A 21,186-nucleotide genomic window follows, 5' to 3' on the forward strand; every position below is an offset into this window, starting at 1 on the left:
CAAGGCTCTCATTTCTTAGTACTTAATTCAAAGTTCTTTAATGATTCACATTATGCCCAGTATGCTGGACAAGACAGGCAAAGTAATCAATATATGTATTCATATTAGTCTATAATCTATAATCAGTATTATCACTGGTACCTTAAAGTCAATAAGATTACAATAAGATGTGACACCAGCTGTTACAGAATATGGAATGGATTATAGAATGCTTCACTCTGATCCCTTTCATCCATTATTAACAGTATAATACCATAAATATTTAATACTTCAAACATTAATCGTTGATTCTGGAAAACTAGCATTTTTTGCAGTCTACCTGCTATGTTTTCACTGTCATAGCTAATCTATAGGGCTCTGCTACAACGTGTGCTGAGAACATCTAGTGCTGTGCCTCGTAGCAATGTCACTGTACATTCACACACAGACACAACGGTGTTTCTGTCCATTTAATGGAGACATTGTTCAGTTAACAGTACACAGGGAACTGTTATAAGACAGAAGGAGAGTGCAAAGTTTCTATATTATTGCACCCATTACGTATGCCTTTCATACCAATACACACGGGGTAGGCTAGAACTTAGAGATAATCAGTGGTTAGTGAAATGATGAGTTGATTAACTGAGTACTCAAAATCATTTCCCCTCCCATTCCTCCACATTATGTACACTGACAGGCAGAAAGGAACAGTTTGTATTACAACAGTATGCACACAGTGATACATATTTATTCAATCCTTAAGATACATGACTGTATTATTGTTATTCTCTACTTCTGCATAGTGGTTTCTGTTCACATTGCAGCTGACACACACACACACACACACACACACACACACGCACACACACACACACACACACACACACACACACACACACACACGCACACACACACACACATGAACAACAGAGTAAACTGAGATCTTATACAAAGGCAAAGCAACTCAGAAGTTTTGAATGCTTAGGTAATGCTTTGATGTTTTATGTCATCTGTGTTACTTGCTTAAATGCTACAGAAAACACAGTTGTAGTGCTATAAAATACATTTTTCAAGTCTCTGAAGGTCTTGGCGATGTGTTTAGCATTTATTCCTTTTATTATTACTTACTAGACCCAGAAAATCCCAATTTGGTTGAGGAGGAAGCAGCTTTAGTGAGGTTGTAACAGGACGAGCAAACACCAGAGCTGAGACATGTGGACAAAAGTGTTGGTACCCTCCTGTTAAAGACAGAAAACCCCACAGTGGTCACTACAAAGTAACAACAAAGAAAACATTACTGAAAATTAACTCATGAAAATCAGACATTTCTTTTAAATTGTGGTTCAACAGAATCATTAAAAAAACTAATGAAACTGATCTGGACAAAAATGATGTTACCGCTAGAAAAAACTGAGATAATTTGACCATAGGAACATGTTAAACTAAGGTATGTCCTGTAATTAGCATCACAGGTGTCTCGATACTTGCAATCAGTCAGTCGGCCTATTTAAAGAGTGAAAAGTTGTCACTGAGCTCTTTGGTGACATGGTGTGTACTGCACTGAACATGGACCCCAGATCGCTAAGGAGAGAGTTGTCTCAGGAGATCAGGAAGAAAATTATAGACAAGAATGTTAGAAGTAAAGGCTATAAGACCATCTCCAAGCTGCTTGATCCTGTGACTACAGTTGCACAGACTATTCAGACGTTCATGGTCACGGGACTGTAGCCAACATCCCTGGATGTTCCTGCAAGAGGAAACTTGAAGACAAATTTAAGAGACGGATAATACGAATGGAACCAAAAGAGCCCAGAACACCTTCCAAACAGATTAGAGGTGAACTCCAAGGTGAAGGTACATCAGTGTCAGATCGCACCATCTGTCACTGTTTGAGCCAAAGTGGACTTAATGGGAGACGACCAAGGAGGACACCACTGCTGAAACAAATCATAATACAATGAGACTGGAATTTGCCAAATGCATACTGATAAGCCACAAAGCTTCTGGGAGGATCTCCTTTGGACAGACGAGACAAAACTGGAGCTTTTTGTAAAGTCACATCAGCTCTACATTCACAGAAGCCATAATAAAGCATATCAAGAAAAGAACAGTGTCCCTACTGTGAAACATGGAGGAGAAGGGGTTAAAGTGTTGGGCTGCTTTGATGCATCTGGCACAGGGTGTCTGAATCTGTGCAGGTTCAATGAAATCTGATGACTATCAAAGTATTCTGGAGCAAAGCGTGCTGCCCAGTGTCAGAAAGCTTGGTCTCAGTCACAGGTCATGGGTCTGTAACAGGATAAAGACCCAAAAAATACAACTAAAAATACCCGAGAATGGCTAAGAGGAAAACACTGGACTATTGTGAAGTGGCCTTCTATGAGCTCTGATCTAAATCCTGTTGAACATCTGTGGAAGGAGCTGAAACTCTTGGAGCAGTTTGCTCACCAGGAGTGGGCCAAAATACCTGCTGACAGGTGCAGAAGTGCACAGACATCACTTGATTGTAGTGATTTCCTCAAAAGGCTGTGCCTTCATTTTAGTCCAGGTCTGTTTCATTAGTTTGTTTTTTTAAGTGACTCTGTTGAAACACAATTCAAAAGCAATGTCTGCTTTTCAGTTCATTTTTACTTTATTATTACTGTTATCAGTTATTTCAGTGACCACTGTGGGATTTTCTTCTTTAGTGGAAGGATAACATTTTCTTTTTGTAGAATGGTCAAGCAAACAACTTCAAACATCCTGAAATGACCACCAGAGCACTTTCTGTGTCACTCTTGTATCACTGCAGGATGTTTAAGGGGGTCCTTTCACCCTCTAATATGTCTGATTGGTTTTGCTTTCTGAAGGCTGAGAAACTTTTAGGGCTTGTAGAGCTAAACATGCTGATTGATCAGGAATGCAAGCGGATGTCATATTTTAAAATATGCACTCCCCGCCCACCCCCCTAAAAAAAAGAAACTGCACTTCCACCTTCCATGACATGATAATATTCTAGCTAACTGTCAGGTGCGTCATTCCTTTGATAAAACAATTCTTCTATTATTCTGCATTACATTATATTGGGTGTACAAGTGTAAATAACATAAAGGATGTGAACTCTGACTCCTCATTAGCAGCTAAGAGTGAAATGCAAAGATACTATTTGCATCACAAAGGAAGTTTTTTCTCGCTCTGGAGCTTCAGGCCTTATGGGTTCTGTAAAACGTCTTGAGACAATCTGAACTGTAACTGGTGCTAAGTAAATAAAACTGAATTGAAAACTGAATCTGTACCCTGTATATGTCACTGCAATATCAGTGTTCTTTTTGTTTTCAGGTTGCTGCCGTAAGCTTTCTGCAAAGTTTTTTTTCATGTGACAAACAGTTTCTTCTGCCTTTTATATTTCTCATACCTATATAACTCATATTTATAAATGTAGCGGCCAACTAAAAGAAATACTTTGACTCTGGACCTGAATTAATCAAATCATAATGTTTTTATTAGTCTTACCCTAAAGTCCAGATACAGGAGGCTAGATAATACAAATCCATAAGAACTCAGTTTCTGTTTGGAGTCCAACAATCAGCCAGATTACTTTTCATATAGACACGTTCTAAATCTGGTAATTATGATTGAATCTGATTTAGTTTCTTTTTGATTTTGAAACAGATTTATGAACTATTCCTTTTCACATCTTCTTTAATGGAAGGGGCAAATAAAAGTTAGAAACCTGACATTTGCTGATAAATCTTGTGATTTACGTGAGGAGACAGAAGCGGAGGAGGGTGAATATGTCAGCAAAAAATCTGATGTTTTCGTTACAGTTTACTTTGTTGTGTTGGACGTGATGCTATATTCACACTACCATATGTCATATCAGAAGTTTTAATCTCCACATGTGCTGATGGCTGTTGATTTGTCAGCTTTACAACCATCCAATCTGTGCACCATTCCCAACAGCTTAACTGGTGCAACACAGTCTAAGCCATGTCCAGTTGCATCAGAGGCTTACTGGGAGGGGTGCTCACATCAGGTGTAGGTCAGGTCCAAGTATCTTTTTTTAAAATGAAACACACTTGCAGACTAGATACTCTGGTGTAGGTTTGACAGAACCACAATTGTACCTGTAGCATTCTTTAAAATGATGCGTTCACATTTATTTTTTTCCAAACATCACCCGTCTGTTTCGACCTTTTCCAGATTTTTGCCGACAGCATTTTCAACAGTGATCTCCCGCCACCTGTCCTGTCAGAGCCCACCCTCCAACACATGCACACAGGCTTCCTGTGCTTTTCACAGACGTCACACCATAATAATAAGACAACCACTACCAGTGTAGAAAGTGAGGATGTGCTTTGATCCCACACTTTAACGATTCAACCACTTTATTGATATTACTGTTCAAAGTGAATTTTACTGAAGACCATGGAAATGACAAAATGCAGAAAAGAAAATCATGTGCAGGTTTGCAGTCGGGTTTTTTTGACCAAAAAGAGTATGTTTTAAAATATTTAATTTGTTGAAATAAAATCTGGAGCTCTGGGCTACAAGGCTTGTTGTAGCTGGGAGTGACTATGCAGTAAGTGCTGTCTAATCAGCGTAGATGATGAATCCAGAGAAGGTGCTGTACTTGTTGTTGTTGCCTCCGTGAGCTTTGCCTCCATCCAGTTTAATGTAGACCTCGTCTCCGGGCTCCAGATGCAGCACAGCACTGTTACTGGCATAGTCATAATTCTGGTCTGCATCCTGGGCTATGGCACTAGCACGTACCTAGGCAAAAAGGGCACAAAGAAACATACATATCATGTAAGGACTCCAACACATTGGAGGCTAGCAACATGTCATTACAACAATAAGCAGGTAACAACCCTGGAACAATCTCCATCATCACAGCTCTGTTCTTCACATGCACAGCATGGCAGTTATTCTTCAAGAAATAAGGATTGGTAAGGAACAAGGCAGAGGCAGCAGCTATTTTGCTCAGTGTGTTCAAAGAGAAACACAAGCCAGTAGCAGATAAACAACATTTTACATATGGTTTAATATCGACCTGTGAATAGATACCAGTTATCTTTATTCTTTATTCTTATTGTTTGGGTTTGGAACAGGTGCACAATGCATTTCACTGCACACTATACTATTTATAATTCTTGAATCTTATCTATATCATGGTCAGTTATTTACTTTATTTCTGGCATTTTCCCTTTATTTGGCAATTGCAATGTAGACAAACATGACTAGCATGACATGTAACACTCCTGTCCACGATCATCCATGTTGTGCTTATATAATTTGTACCTGAGCTATCACACCATTGGGTTTCCACCCTCATCCCTAACATTGACAGGAACCCACTTAGCTCAGTCCAAACTGCCTTTATTTTGCAGATGTTGCAGCTTTCAGGTTTGTCCAGGCAGCACAGGCCACATTATGTTCCAGCTGAAATCACTGGACTCTTACCAGAAATATCATCCAGCACGCTTTGGAAGTGAACGGTTTACAATCTAAATCTGCCCAAAAATTGTTTGAAAGCATTTAAAAGCTTGCTTAGCTGTGCTGAAGGTTCAAGATTCTAAACAGATAAGCCCTCTCCAACATCCTTATCCAGCTGATGGATCATTTATACCTAAAAGTACAGTGTGTCACAACTCACTGTTAGACCCAGAGAAACTCTGACCATTAGTGCTGCCTAAGTTAATTCTGATGTGGCAATATTGAAAAAAAAATACAACCAGATGACCAATTAAATATGGTCAGAGAGCAGCATGCAAATGTCTTTGAGGAATGTGTTTACTACCAGTGACAATAATTTAAATGGTAGCTCAATAGTAATTATGAGATTAAAAGAAAATATCCATTATTATGTCTGCTGAGTAGAGGGCTGTTGGTCATATTTACAGTTTTTTCACCATAAAACTTTGGACTAATTGGATCACTTAAAATGAAAAAGTGAAATAACATAGAATACTAGTCCCAGTATGAGAACACTTAGAAAAAGGACAAAAGCCGAAATTTCTCACATACATACTGACTAATATTTCATTTCAAGTATAGCTTTTCCTTTTTCCATTCCCATAATGCGATGCTGGCTGAATGGAAAAGTAAAACAATCTTTTAGTTACAATCTAAAGTAGCATCCTCTTTATCACCCACAAACGAACTTTAAACAATTATTCTTTAGAAAAAAGGTTATTTTTTTGCCTCGCACAATGACACAGGTTAAAATCACCTTAAACTTTATTGAACTCACATTCCTATCATGACTAGAAATAATTTTAGGGATACAGGTGTAGAGGAGGCAGAGAAAAACAAAGAGCTGAACAGAGAGCTCGTGTGGCCAATAATCATAGAGGTAGTGTGCATTGGACAGACAGAAAAGTGAAATGGAAATTTGTATCTGGTATTAAATGGATGTAAAGAGATTCTGGATGAGTTATGCAGCTGTAATTCACCATATCTGTCTGTTTATCCCCTCTGTTGCTCTTAAATTTACCTAATTTTTCCCACATTATCAAGAATGTTCTTCCTGATTAAGAGTGTTGAACATATTTTAGGTAATTTTATGGTAAATTTTATGGCTAAACATGTGTAAGTGACACATCTATCATCTAGAGACATGGAATTACAAACCAGATGGAAGCACCAAAACTGAACTCTGAACTTCTAAATAAAATGATAGACTTGTGTGACTTCATCAGTCTTCATCAGCATTTCACCTGAGCTCCAGTGTTCCATTTTATTACACCTCTGTGTCTGCTCTTTGCTCTTCTATTTTGGTGCATTTCGACTTGCTCCCTTGTTGTGTCAACAATTATGTACTGCACTATCTTCTCAACCTTCCATTAACAGGTCACCAGTCTGTCACAGGGCTACATATACAGACACACAATCACACTCACATTCATACCTACGAACAATTTAGTTGAGCTTCATGAGGTAGAACCTGAAATGGTTCTCCAACAGTCTTGAAGGAGTTCCAGAGATGCTGAGCTCTTGTTGGTCCTTCTACTTTCACTCTGTGGTCCATCTCATCCCAAACATCTGGATTGGGTTTAGATCTGGTGACTGTCAGATCATCTGACCTAAGCAGCACTCCATCATCTCCTTCTTGGTCAGACAGTCCTTCCACAGCCTGGAGGTGTGTTTGGGGTCATTGTCCTGTTGAAAATAAATGATGGTCCAACTAAACACAAACCCGATGGGATGGCATGTCGCTGCAGGATGCTGTGGTAGCCATGCTGGTTCAGGGTTCCTTCAATTCTGAATAAATCTCCAACAGTGTCACCAGCAAAGCACCCCCACACCATCACACCTCCTCCTCCATGCTTCATGGTGGAACCATGCATGTAGAGACCATCCCTCCACTTTTTCTGGTCTCATAAAGACATGATTGATGGAAACAAAGATCTCAAATTTGGACCAAAGCACAGATCTCCACTGGTCTAATGTCCATTCTTCGTGTTTCTTGAAACAAACTAATCTCTTCTGCTTGTTGCTTTTCCTTAGTAGTGGTTTCTTAGCAGCTGTTTGACCATAAAGGTCTGATTGGTCAGTCTCCTCTGAACAGTTGATGTAGAGATGTGTCTGCTACTAGAACTCTGTGTGGTATTTATCTGGGCTCTAATCTGAGCTGCTGTTAACTTGTGATTTCTGAGGCTGGAGACTCAGATGAACTTCTCCTCAGCAGCAGAGGAGACTCTTGGTCTTCCTTTCCTGGACGGTCCTCATGTGAGCCAGTTTGGTCGTAGCGCTTGATGGTTTTTGTGACTGCACTTGTTGATACATTCAAAGTTTTTGCAGTTTTCCAGACTGACTGACCTTCAGTTCTTAAAGTAATGATGGACTGTGGTTTCTCTTTACTTAGCTGATTGGTTGCTGCCATAATATGGATTCTAACAGTTGTCAAATAGGGCTGTCAACTGTGGACCAACCTGACTTCTGGACAACACAACTGATGGTTCCATCCCCATTAAGAAGGAAGAAATTCCACAAATGAACCTTGACAAAACACACCATTGAAGTGAAACCATTTCAGGTTCTACCTCATGAAGCTCATCCAGAGAATGCCAAGAGTGTTCAAAGCAGTAAGCAAAGGGTGACTATTTGGAAGAATCTATAATATAAAATGTGTTTTGACCTATTTTACACTTTTTTTGTTTACTACATAATTCCATATGTGTTCATTCATAGTTCTGATTCCTTCAGTGAGAATCTACAATGTAAATAGTCATGAAAATAAAGAAAAATCATTCAATGAGAAGGTGTGTCCAAATGTTTGACTGGTTGTGTTTGTAATTTTTATCAAAAATATAATATACATTATAATGATGAACATTCTTCAAGAAAATTAGTAGTGGTAGTAAAGTAGTATTAGTAAACTCGAATATGTGACTGTCTTCATCAGAAAAGAACCAGCATTTATTTAAACACACAAAAAAACGCATGTTCATGTTTTCCTAACAATTCTTATTGGCCACTCCCGGAGACACCGTAGATCTGATAGGTCAAGTTATGGAACTGAGTGAAAGCGAAAGCAAATTTACTATATACAGTTATACTATAACTGCCTTAGATAGCAACAGCCAGACAGCTTTGCAGCCACTCATAAGCATCACTAACAGTCCAGAGGACACAGTCAGCTTTCCTTACCAACTTACTTGAAGGAGACACACACACATGGACCTCAGTGTTAACAGGAGCTCAAATTTAGTTTGTTGCTTCAAGCCGTTTGTAGGTGTCTTCACTCTGAGTTTATTAAATATCTGCAGCATTAAACAGCGGGAGGATCAATATAAACATCTCCAAAGAGAGAGAGAGGTGTGTTTTTACAAACAAAACTCAATGTGACTCAGTATTTACTTTATTAATTCCTTGTTGTTATAAATTTGCTGCAACACTGAGACCGAATCGATCAGGATGTAATGATATAAATGTGTTTCTCTTGGCCTCAGACAGGTGAACTGTCTTACACACTCACAGTCTATCAGCTATATAAGAGGTTTGGTACTCCCAGACTCAAGTATAAAAAGAAAAGTAAAATAAAAAAAAGTCGAAGTAAATAAGTAAATAAATTTACCCCAATTTAAACAACAATTTACAGTCATTAAAACAACATGCTATGGACACAGTGTCAGTGGGCCATAGTCACAGTCTTGTGTATTGCACTGTATGCTTTGCGAGAAAGCAAAGAAACATGGTATTGCATAGCCCTGCACAGTATTGCCCGGTCTGTTTAGCAGCACAGTATTCATTGTATGTGTAGCATTGCATGGTATTGCACAGTATAAAAGTACATTACCAAGTTTTGCACAGAATAGTGTTGCACTGCAGAGCACAGTGTTGCACCGTATTAATAGTATGTATAGTACTGTACAGAACTTAAACAGTATGTATTCCATAATTGCACAGTTTGCATTGCACTTGTAAGGTGTGTGTGCATGTGTGTGTGAATTCGGGGAGGGGTGAGTTGTCAATGACCTATTGTCCGTTTAACAGTTTGACACCTCTGGGGAAGAAGCTGTTTCTGTGTCTAGTGGTGCAGCCCTGAATGCTGTATCTCTTGCCAGAGGGTAAGGAGCCTGATGAGGTGGTGGGCAGGTGGGTGGGGTTGCGGGTGATGATCCTGGCCCTGTTCTGACCTCCAGTCTCAAAGATGTGGCTGAGGGCAGGTAGGTCAGACCCGATGATCCTCTGTGCAACCTTGGTGACCCTTTGCAGTGCCTTCTGTTCACTCTTGTGGCATCCTGCGTACCACGCCTTGCAGTACGTCAGGATGATCTCTGCTGTGCACCAGCAAAAGTTCAGGAGGAGGTTGCGAAGTAGTCCAGCCTTCCTCAGTTTCCTCAGGAAGTAGATGTGTCGCTGTGCCCTGCTGGTGATGTGGACAATGTGTGTGGTCCAGGAGAGGTCTTCAGTGATGTGAACACCCAGTAACTAGAAACTGGGGACTTGCCACAGTCTCTCCATTGATGGTCACAAGAGCAGGGGCTGACCTTCTGGACCTCCTGTAGTCCACCATAATCCCTTTGGTCTCTTTTGCTGTTCAGGATGATGTTATTGGTGGAGCACCACAATGTCAGGTTCTCTGTCTCCCTCCTGTATGCTGATTTGTCATCGATGGAGATAAGCCCCACTGTTGTGTCATCTGCGAACTTGGTGATGGTATTGGTTTCATGAACAGGTTGACAGTCATGGGTGAAGAGGGCAAACAGGAGGCAGCTCAGCACACATCCTTGGGGTGTTCAAGGTGATGGTGGAGGATGTGTAATTCCCTAACCTGACAGACTGGGGGCAATTGGTCAGGAAATCCAGTATCCAGTTGCAAATGGTGGAGTTCAGAAAGAGATTGTGCAGTTTGGAGACCAGGGTGCTGAGAATAACCATGCTGATGACTGAATTTAAGTCCAGGAAGAGCAGTCTGATGTAGGTGTTGGGCTTCGCCAGGTGCTCCAGGGCAGCATGCAGGGTGATGCTGATGGCGTCCTGGTTATTCTGTTGGCTTGGTAAGTGAACTGGTGCCAGTCCAGAGTGGCAGGGATGGTGCGCTTGATGTGAGTCATGATTAGCCTTTCGCAATTCCTGGTGTGAGTGTGGCTGGCCTGTAGTCATTCATGCTGCTCACATTGTTCAGCTTGGGGATAGGCATGGTGGTGGTGGATTTAAGGCATGTTGGGACGACTACTTGGGTCAAGCTCAGGTTGAAGATGTCCATGAACACCTCAGCAAGCTGGTCTGCACATGCCTGTAGAACACGTCCTGGGACGCCATCAGGTCCAGTTGCTTTCTGGGCTTTGACTCACCACAGTGAGTCACCTCAGCTGCTGTTGGTCTGATGCCAGTCTGTTCACAGGTCCAGTGCTGCTGCCATTTTTGGAAGCGTGCAAAGAACAGGTTCAGATCCTCAGAAAGCAGGGGCTCACCGTTGGCAGGCATGGTGCTGGTTGTTTTGTAGTCACTGATTGACTGAAGGCTCTGCTGTATGTGTTTAGTGTCATTGCTGGTAAAATCCCCCTCTATCTCGAGTCTGCACTCCCTCTTAGCTGCTCTGATGCAACGCTTCAGGTTGGTTCTCATGATTCTGTAGGCTGCAGTGTCTTTGGCCTTGTATGCAACATTCCTGATCTTCAGTAGGTTTCTGATCTTGTTGTCGGACCAGGGTTTCTGGTAGGCAAACCCATGGATTGTTTTTGTGGATGTAACAGTCTCTGTGTAAAAGCATGCTCTCAAAGCAGCCCTTCAATGGGCCAGTGTCAGGCCAGACCCTAATCTCTTTTCTGCATGCTTTGGTCCTGCTAGTAAGTGGCTTGTATGACGGCAAAATTTGGAAGGAAAGGTGATCAGATTGTCCAAGATTAGGGCACGCCACAGCCTTGTAGACATTGTCCACATTGGTGTAAATGTGGTCTAATATCTTCTCTTTCCTGGTTGGGCATTAACATCCTGGTGAAAATTAGGTTTGCCTGATTGACATCCCTGGCAACAATGAAAACATCTTCAGGGTGGGAGTCCTGTTGATTACAAACAGCTCTATGCAGTATCTCCAGGGCTAGCTCCATGTTAGCCTGTGGTGGCATGTACACTCCAGTTAGGTAAACAATAGAGAATTCCCGTGGTGAGTGGAAGAGTCTGCATTTCACTCTCATATCTTCCAGTCATGTTGTGCAGAGAGTCTCTGTGATTTTTATTTCCATGCACTAGGTGTTGCTGGTGTAGATACAGAGTCCGCCACCTGTCGTCTTACCAGTTTCTGCTGTCCCTTCAGCAGTCAGCTGTCCTCTCTCCCTCTCTCCTGTCACTCCAGTCCTGCATACAGTGTATGTGATTATTGCAGAGATTGGAGACAGCTGCAGGTATCACCTCACCTGCATTTAATCACCCACTATCATAAAAGGCTCATCCCTCCACTCACCGCCAAATAATTAACTCTGACGCTCTATTCTCTGCCAGTCTCCGACCTGTCTCCTGCCTGCCCCAAGCCACTGCTGATCCGCATCAGCAACTCACGTGCCACCTTGGGTCCATCTCTGCTGCCCACTTTAACGTGCCTCTGGCTCATCCTAGCCCCAGCAGACTTCGCAGCACCAAGCCTCGTCCTGGTGATTCAGCTTGCCACTAGCCCTCCTGCAGATTCATCAGGCTGCTCGGCTACTGCGATCAGTTCCTCAGCAGCTTGTCTGACAATAACAGATCGTGCCTAGTAGATGCTTTATTTGAGTCGATGAGTCCGATGATTACTTGGATTCTTTGATTTATTTGTAAGGTGAATGGAAGAGGGCCCAGTGCAAAGAACTCAAAGGGCAGTGGTATCTGTGGTATGCAGAGAAGTTGCGCAAAAGCCCTGGCTGTAGTACTCACAACCTAAATTTATTTTGGATTGTATTTACACCGTTTCCCAGCCTGCTTGTACCTTGTCCTCTCCAAAGCTATCTACCTGTCAGTCTGCTATAGCACTCTGTCCACACCACACCACAACAACCTTTCAGAACGTGTCCACCCACAAATCCCCCATCAGATATCTTTTAATGTTCTGTGATTCTTTCTGTTGGACAGAGGTCTTAGATTAGAAAATCCCCATACCACCCCAGCCAATTTCCTGTCTGAACATGCTCATCGAGAGTCCAAGGAACCACCATCTGGAAGGCTCCCTAGAAGGAAGCATGGCTGTTGACAACTCCAGACAAGAAGGTCAACACTGCCTTACTTGTTCCTTTCTCAAAGAGAGTCAATGCCCTTTCACCTGTTCCTGTCCCTGCGAGGGTCGACACCATCGTCCCCATTTCAGTTTCTACTAGCGTCAAGTCGTGGGACCTGCCAGAGTTGACTGACATTTCCACAGCTTCAGAGACTGTTTCAGATCGAGGTGATGTTTCCCCTGGCAAAGAGACTTTACGAGAGTCAACTGACGATACCCCAGGTATAGAGACTGCATCGGAGTCAGATGATGCTCCCCATGGAAAAGCGACCAGCATTAGAGCCTGCAGTCACTTCCCTTGCACCAGTGTCAGAGCCTACAGTCGCTTCCAGTGCTTCAGAGTCTCTGCCTGCAGTGGCTCCTCTGCTCTGGCTGGGCACTGCCTTTGCCAGCCCCAGCCTACCTACACAGGGGCTCCGCCTTCACTGTGCCCCATCAGAGGCCCACCTCCAGAAAGGATCTGCCTTCGCCAACCCCCAGCCCAGCCTCCAGAAGGGCACTGTCTTTGCTGCTGGTTTTCTGCCCAGCCCCCTGAGGGGTCCTGCCACCTCCTGTAAGTGGTGGCCACAGACCATTTTTTGCTCACTATTCTTCCTAACAGATTTTTTTGTTTTTTTGCATTTTGCTATGACCCTTGTGACTGCTGATAGCATAAGGCAGTACCTGCAGCTGGTTCAGGCTGCACAGGTAGTCTACCTCCTCCAGGATGGCTCATCTGTATGTGATGTTGCAGGAATGTTTGTTGTGTCTTTTAACACAATCTCAAGTGTGTGGAGGAGATACCAGAAGATAAACCTTTACACGAGGAGAGCTGGACCGGGACATAGAAAGGCAACCCAGCAACAGGACAGATATCTGCTTCTTTGGACAAGGAGGAACAGGAGGAACACAGCATGCACACAGATAAGTGATTATATAAGGTAAGGGTGTGTGTAGGAGCCAATGAGCATTCTATATTATAGTACATAGGAACCAATCTTTGTCCGGGTGGGTGTTCCACCCAGACGGTAAAACAGTAAACAATCACAACTGTTTGGAGCCATAAAGCACAGATTATTGGAACACAAGCATTTGTCTTAGGCTCTCTTCGTCAGGCGTGGTAAAGTTTGTCGACACTGCAACTTTTTTTGTCCTGATGAAGCACCTCAGGGGCTTCAAGCATTTTCTTAGCTCCTACAGTGTGCATCATGCACATTTTCTCATCAATGCATGTCGGTGAGGAGCATGCAGACTGTCCACGTTACAGACATATGTGCAGACTGTATGTGCCAAAGAGGTGACTCACCAACCCAAATCTAATGGTATGTGTCTAAAAGCATGCTTTTAGATGTGACGGACTATGCTGCTTCCCATCATTGGATAATTGATGGACGTATGACTCAGCAGTGTAAGATCGATGATTGACAAATGTTCTTTAATAGACTAGACATCAACTGTATGCAGATGAGGAGTGGGCAACACAACGCTCTGTTCTGTGGTCACATATCATACCACATATCATACCATTTGTGACTCCAGCCACAACAACAGCCCAACCAAGGCCAGCAGGGTCGATTCAGCAAACAACCCATCCCCATTAAAATAACGGAAACTAAAGGACCTGACCTTAATGCTGGTGCTTGTCTGTTGCTGGTCGTTGCTTGTCCCTCATTTAAAAGATCTGACTCTAGAGTGGTGTATGAGTCATAGGACATCAAAACATCCATAAGTTGAAGATAGGGCCAGTTAAAACTGGCCCTATATGTATCTCTCTTACTGCTCTCCCTACAGGTCTGTCATTCAAGACATATAGAATATGGTTTCACTTTTTTTTGCAGGAAATAAATTGATCATTTCCACTGGTGTTGTTGACCTGCAGTCTTTAAATGTCTGTTTTTTTTTCAGCAGTTTGCAGTGACATGAAACATGGCGTGTTGTAAAGATGAGAGTACATGGGATTTGCCTGATTTTTGACCATTACAAAAAAATGCTTTATTTTGCTTTTTAGCATCTACTTTGTGGTCAATCTGTAAATGTTTGGCAAGAGTACTTGGTTTTGCAGCTCTTCTCCTTTTGTCTCTATAAGAGCTGTGCTGTGCCTATGGGAGAAGAAATATGGGCAGGGAGTGGAAACGGAGTGCTGTAGACACACTGCCCCGCTGTCACACGTCAAGACAACTCACAGGAAATACAGCTTCAATTAAAACGACGACCATTACTAATACTAATATAGACAGGACTGGTATCGTTTTAACAGCTTATTTCAATACCTTTCTAGCGTTGGTGTACCGTGCCACACTAAATATGAATAGTGGATTATTCACTGCAATAATTGATAGATCTTTCAACCATAAAAATAATCACTAGTTGGAGCCTGAGTTGTACTACATACATATGTATGTGTTCTATAAGAACACATACAAACAGTTTTTGGAAAATTATTTGTAGTAGTTTTTGCAGCTAAAAACAGATGATGTCATCCTACTTTTGGTTCAGCCCTCACAGTAAGCTGTTTTGTGTAGTGTTAAACTGCCTCTTCAGGCATTGCTTAAACCCCTAAAATCTCATCTCTGTCCATGATTTTAAAGGTTTAGAGATTTTTACAATGAAATGAATTCTTTTTGATACAGTTCTACACCTTTCAGGAACTGTTCAGGTGTGGCACTGACTGCTTTTTTCATGCTTGTGAAAACTACCATTTGGAAATGCTGAAAAGGAAAAAGGCCTGTATTTTAAGCAATGATTGTTAGATAAATTTGAATGAATCAAAATTATCAATAATAAATGATTAATCGATGAAAAGATCAAAGCTGCAGCTGCTCTCATAAATGTCTAAAATAGTTGTCAAGTCAGTTATGTTCAGACCGTATTTAAACTACATGCTTTCTTCGTTTTGTATAGCAGTGTAGCATTTCCATTAATGTCCACACAGGGAGGAGGCCACTGTGCACCTCTAGCACAAGGCATTGAAGGAGATTTGGACAGACACTGACTAACCTTAGCATTAGGAAAAGACTGGCATCTTCAGAAAACAGCAATATTGTTGGAATTCATCTGCAAAATGTAACTGAAAAAACACAATAGCAGCATGTATTTAACAAAGTGAAACTGAGCAGTGTCTTGCACATTCTGTGGCTCTGCAGCTCATTTGCTTACAGTGCTGCATGGTTGTTGTTTTAATGGAGAACAGTGTAGTATTTGTGACAGCTGTCATTTCAAAAGCACTTGTATTGAAGGTTAATATTGTAAATCAAAACGGCTGGACTTATTGGTCTTGATCTACATCCTGTGGATTGGTTTGGATCATTCATGCCGTCTTTAAATTCCAGGATTGAAATCATCATGTATGATAACACAATATATTTTGTCATCCGACTAAATTCCTGACTGTTACATAACTGGAGATGGACATGCTCTGCTGATCCTGTACCCCAGATTACGGGGAATTCAGCTAATGCAGAGGCTACAGAGATGTGCTTGTAACCAGTCCTCCAACAAGCCAACAGCATGTCACCCAGCGGTGATTACGCTGTGGAGGTGAAACGCTGATGGGCTGAAAGGCTGATGTGAACAGGAAACATTGATTAAGTATAAAAATGGAAGAACAATCTGTGACATTAACCATTTGTTTCTCAAACAGCGGTTTTGGAGCTCAGTGTGATGTCTCTGGCTGTCTCTAGGTAACTCCTAGACAATCCAAAAGTGAGCTAAGAGGTGAAGTCGAGCTGACGGGGACCTCAAACATGTCTGGGCCGTAGATTTTCCTATGATGACACTTACCCGTTGGTTTTAATTATGTATAACCTATATACGATTTACGTTTTAAAACAGTAAACCCCCTTAGGGTTTTCATGAATGGGAAAATTTGGTAAAAATACCATAATTATTTCTTTTATCAGGATGTAACTGAAAATTTTCTTCTGCTGTAAAGACATGAGCGGTCCATTGACTCGTCTCTGCAGTCAGCACTGAGTGGCCATTTGAGTAGCTGTATTTTCAGTCTAAGAAACAATACATGCTTTTCTAAACACTGTTTGTGGGCGCTGATGCAATGGGACTCAGTTTCACTCCACCACTCTTTACTCTGACTTCTTTTCCATGACAGCGGCAAAAACAAAAGGACAAAAAAAAAAAAACACAAGCAAAAGTAGCTACATTTCTTGGTGTTATTTTTACCACATAAGGTAGATGTGCATTAGCAAAGCCGTGTATCGCAGCAGCACAGCACCGAGCTCGAGCCTTTAGCACAGTGAAGACAAAGAGTATAAACTGAGTACAAGTTCAGGAAAAAAAAACAGAAGCCTGCTGGTATCCTCGATAGAAAGTCACTACAGAGTCTGTCTGAAATCCTCCCTGACAACAAAGCTAGCACCTGGTTTTTCTTTATAATCTAAGAATTAAGTTTTTATTTAGATTTGTATTATTTGGGTATTTATATTATAGTTTCTTTGCTGTGACTGTAGACTGCTTCAGACCATATTTCTGGCTGGATGAATATTTTGATATGATTACACAAATCAAATTGTAACAAACAATGTCTTTAAATTGTGATCTCATGTAAGGATGATGTGTTCTTCTTGAATTTGTTTTATATTTTTTGCAGTAGTGAAAAAGGTACTTCTTGAAGTATGTATGCTGCAGTGTAACAATATGAGAAGTCTTGCATTACATCTGAGGTGAAAATGTTCCCAGTAAAATGTTGTTGAATTATCATAAGTAAAAGTACAGATTTTGTTTTACTGTATATTACTGTAATATTATGACCAATGCATAAACTTGCAAGCCGCATTTTAATATCGTAGCTGATCAGAGTGATCATATGAGTTTCATGTTTGTATGCATTTTAATTATAAAAACTAACAACGATGTACAGCGGTCACTAAACCTCAATATAAATACAATATTTCAAATGTTTCTGTAACCTGCTGTAGTAGAGAACAAAATGAAATCAGAGTGCCTCAGAATGAAGCACAGCACGTGAGTATTTAAAAACATTTAGAAGACAGAAGCAGCGTGTGACGCCTGGTGAACAAAGTGCTATTGTCAGTTTATAAATGTGCACATTTTGCTTCTACTATTTTTAACATTATCTTCACTGTTGTTCTGTCCGTTGTCACGCAGAAGACACATCTGCATTCTCAGACAGAAAATAAGCAGGTCGACTGAAGAGAAAAGTTCTGATAATTATGATTTCAGACAAACACCAAACTCAGGATAATTACGCTGATATCAGTAAAGACATGATTAATCATACCCGTATGTTTTTATGTGCTTTATCTGTTTTATTTGCTGGTTTAAAAATGCAGTACAACAAACTGGAGAGTTAAAGGACTCTGGATGTAGAAGACAAATGAATAAGACAAAGATTGCATTAAAATGTCGAGATTTATAGAATGAAGGACAATAAAAGTCTTCTGTATTTCACCATTGTGTGACAGCTCACAGTTCTGAGAAGGTTTAAATATTATTTAAATGACAAATGCAAAAAAAAAAAGTTGTTACTGAAATGATTTTTTAAAATGGCATTTTAAAACTTTGGTATCAAAAATCCCTATTATTACATTACTCACACGTAAACTTAAAACATCAAATAGTTTGATTAAAACAGATAACATCGTTGTCACTCTACTGGAGATGCATGAATCTAATGCTCATAGAGAGTCAATGACTGGCAGGTGTCTTAGGAAGAGAGATTCTTATGCTGCAAATATCTTCATCTGAATTCATTTATTTTGGGATGCCCTGATGCATTTTTCTTAAAACAAGCACCAAAAACGTTCTGCTTGGTGAACTACTGTTTTCCTTATTTTTATTATGAATTAAGTTTTTTTGTGTGTGTGTCTGCTCCAGGAAACAAGACACAATGCAAGGATTTAGAAATGTGTGTTAAGATAGTTTCCTTTTTTTATTTTCAATAATTGAACTCAAAATGACTTGGTAAGTTTGAGAGGATTTAAATCAGTTAATAAAATCAGTGTATGTTTTAGTGGTTCTACTGTATATCAGAACAACACGCAGTCTCAGTATGCATCACTCAGTTTCACAGACGTGTTTTTCCTGCTCTGAAAATGCACAAAAGTGTGAGTAGCAGTTGCCTTAATTGAAACATGTCTTTCAGCATCTGATCTCTCATGGCTTACAGCTCTGCTAGTTTAATCCCAGAGATGTTTGCTGTGTTCGGTGCAGTTTGTGGCAGTATTACTGTAGCGGCTGACAGGCAGGAGGGATGTGCTTGGTGGAGCAGCGCTGCAACACTGGTTTACCCCACAGATTAGATCTGCTGCTGACAGCCTGATCACTACAGAGACACACAGAGGGCAGGACAGCACCGTGGAACAGAGACAGGAGGCAGCAGAGGGCAGCTGTGCCTTTTTATTATTAAAATTATTAATACTATTATTGTTGTTATTGCTACTAATGCAGCACTGACAGCACTACTTTTTAAATCATTTCTTCATATCATTTTTAAAATGTATATATACATATATATAGTTTTTTTCTCATTTTATTTTTCTGTTAGTTTGCTGGTTTATTTTGGAAATAGCAGTAAAACCTTTTTTTCCCAGACAGGGGGACACTTGAGGTGTGACTTTGAAAATGTACATTTATTAATATCTTCATTTATTTATGCATTAAATGATTCATGCTGCAAACAGGGAAAGGCCAAATGTTTTTTTTATTTTGCATTCAATCACAACACACTGCTCCCTGAATCAGCTACAATAAATCAAATCCATGTCATATTACTACTCCGGTGGTCGTTATTTAGAAAAAGAGCTTTTTTTAAAAAATATGTGAAGTGAATATTCCAACATTGTGGTGGAGCTATTTCACATAAAATATATGTAATTATTGTGGCAATAAATCACTCTTGTTCTGATTGAATAAAATTATTCAGTAACTGACCTCTGACCTTTAAATCCGTTAATCTTTGCATTTTGCCTCTTCTCCCTCCTTCATCCACACAGGTTTCCTGTTTGTTTTTTTTACTGGATCATTACACATGGACTAGACTGCTGATATGCACGTATTCATGACTTATTTAAACTCCATTACTGAAAAAAGCTGCGTCTACATGCCAGATCTTTGAGCACATCTGTTTATATGAGGTTGTATCTGGATGAAATAAGCGGAGTCCTGGTGCACAAAATCGCGCACAAACCTGTTTCTGAATCTGATAATGCAGTCTTGCACCCAGTGGAAAATCATGAAGCATCACAGCCTGTTAAAGGACTGCTCCTACATGCAGTTTGTTACCTGGTTGTTTTTGCACAGGTCAGCCCACATGCTGGTGCCGTCCCCTCCGCGCATCAGCACATGATAAGTGAAGAAATAAATCCCGGGGATGGAGCACGTAAACTTTCCAGTAGTGGGATCGTAGTGGTTTCCCAAGTTGGTCACCACGTCGTCGAACTTGAGCACTTCATATCCCTCGTGCTGTTTTTTCAGCCCTGCGTAAAAGGCGATCTTGGGCACGGTGCTGTAGGTGGCCGCGCTGATGGCACCGGCAGCTGCGCTGGGTCCCGGAGGTCCCGGTAAACCGGGTCTGCCCGGTTCACCTTTATCTCCGGGCGGTCCGGCTGGACCGGGAGGTCCCGGCTCACCCGGAGTTCCCCTTGGACCTGCCTTACCCGGACGACCCGGTTCTCCTTTCGGACCTTGGATAAAAGTGGGCAAAGACTGCATGAGGCTGTTGTCTCTGACGGTGTCCGTGGTGACGGTGCTGGTCGGAGATTTGGTGCCGTACGGGTCGCACACCATCCTACAAGTACCGAGCATCTCGTAGTGAGCCGCTGCCCCTGCTGAGCTGACAAGAACCGGGATGAGGATCACCAAAACCAGAACCATAACGACCCCCAGGACCCCTGCTGCCACCAGCCGTTTCCTGCCGACCAGTCGTGTCAGCGCAGGACGATCCTGTTGTCTGCTTTTAGGTGAAATTTTGCTGCCTGGACAAGAAACCCTTAAAAGAAAAAAAATGTAGCAAAGCTACACCTTAGTTCAGGTTAATGAACTTTTCAAGGCAGAGCCCCCTCCCCTCCTCGTCTCTCTCTTCTCCACAGCTTTTCTGCTGATGCGTTGCTTATTCAAGTCTCTCTGAAAGTTCAAACTGCCCTGAGATTTCCAAAATCACTGAATTTAGCATCTCGGAAACGCTGTCGGACCCAGCAACAGAATGTTTAATCCACACCGCCCAAACTGAAGTGTTTCTACAGCAGATGAACTCTTCAGGGTCGATCAAGAGCATTTACTGTGTGTGATATCAGAGCTGGAGACCTGAACCACAGAGAAGCATCAGAGAGGATGGGAGAGGGGGAGGGAGAGAGAGAGAGAGAGAGAGAGAGAGAGAGATGAAAGGGGGAGGACGGTGATGCTTTACTATCCAAAAGACAAGTTATCCAAATAATGCAGAAGAAACCGTTTTAATTTCACTGATTTTAAACCTGCTTAGTGTCTGCTCTGTGACATCCATTCATCCTGTCTGTGTTGCTTTTTTATCAGCTACAAGAGAAAAACAATAACTGGATAGTTAGAAATTGTAGTGGAAGTAATAT

At 41.4% G+C, this 21,186-nt stretch overlaps 1 protein-coding gene across 1 annotated transcript; it reads right to left on the reverse strand.

Moving 5' to 3' along the window:
- Nucleotides 1-22: 22 nt before the first annotated feature.
- c1ql3a (complement component 1, q subcomponent-like 3a) lies at nucleotides 23-20,909 on the reverse strand. The gene is made up of 2 exons (XM_022204827.2): nucleotides 19,889-20,909; nucleotides 23-4,731 (listed from the first exon to the last, which is right to left on the reverse strand). The coding sequence occupies exons 1-2, from the start codon at nucleotides 20,477-20,479 to the stop codon at nucleotides 4,552-4,554; spliced, it is 771 nt and encodes a 256-aa protein (XP_022060519.2). The 5' UTR covers nucleotides 20,480-20,909; the 3' UTR covers nucleotides 23-4,551.
- Nucleotides 20,910-21,186: the final 277 nt, after the last annotated feature.

Source organism: Acanthochromis polyacanthus, chromosome 20 (assembly GCF_021347895.1).
Source record: "Acanthochromis polyacanthus isolate Apoly-LR-REF ecotype Palm Island chromosome 20, KAUST_Apoly_ChrSc, whole genome shotgun sequence".
Taxonomy (NCBI): domain Eukaryota; kingdom Metazoa; phylum Chordata; class Actinopteri; family Pomacentridae; genus Acanthochromis; species Acanthochromis polyacanthus.

Coding starts and splice junctions, on each gene's coding strand:
- c1ql3a (XM_022204827.2), bottom strand. CDS start 20,479: ATGGTTCTGGTTTTGGTGATCCTCATCCCGGTTCTTGTCAGCTCAGCA. Junction 4,732..19,888: donor ACCTGTGCAAAAACAACCAG/GTAACAAACTGC, acceptor CTTTTTGCCTAG/GTACGTGCTAGTGCCATAGC.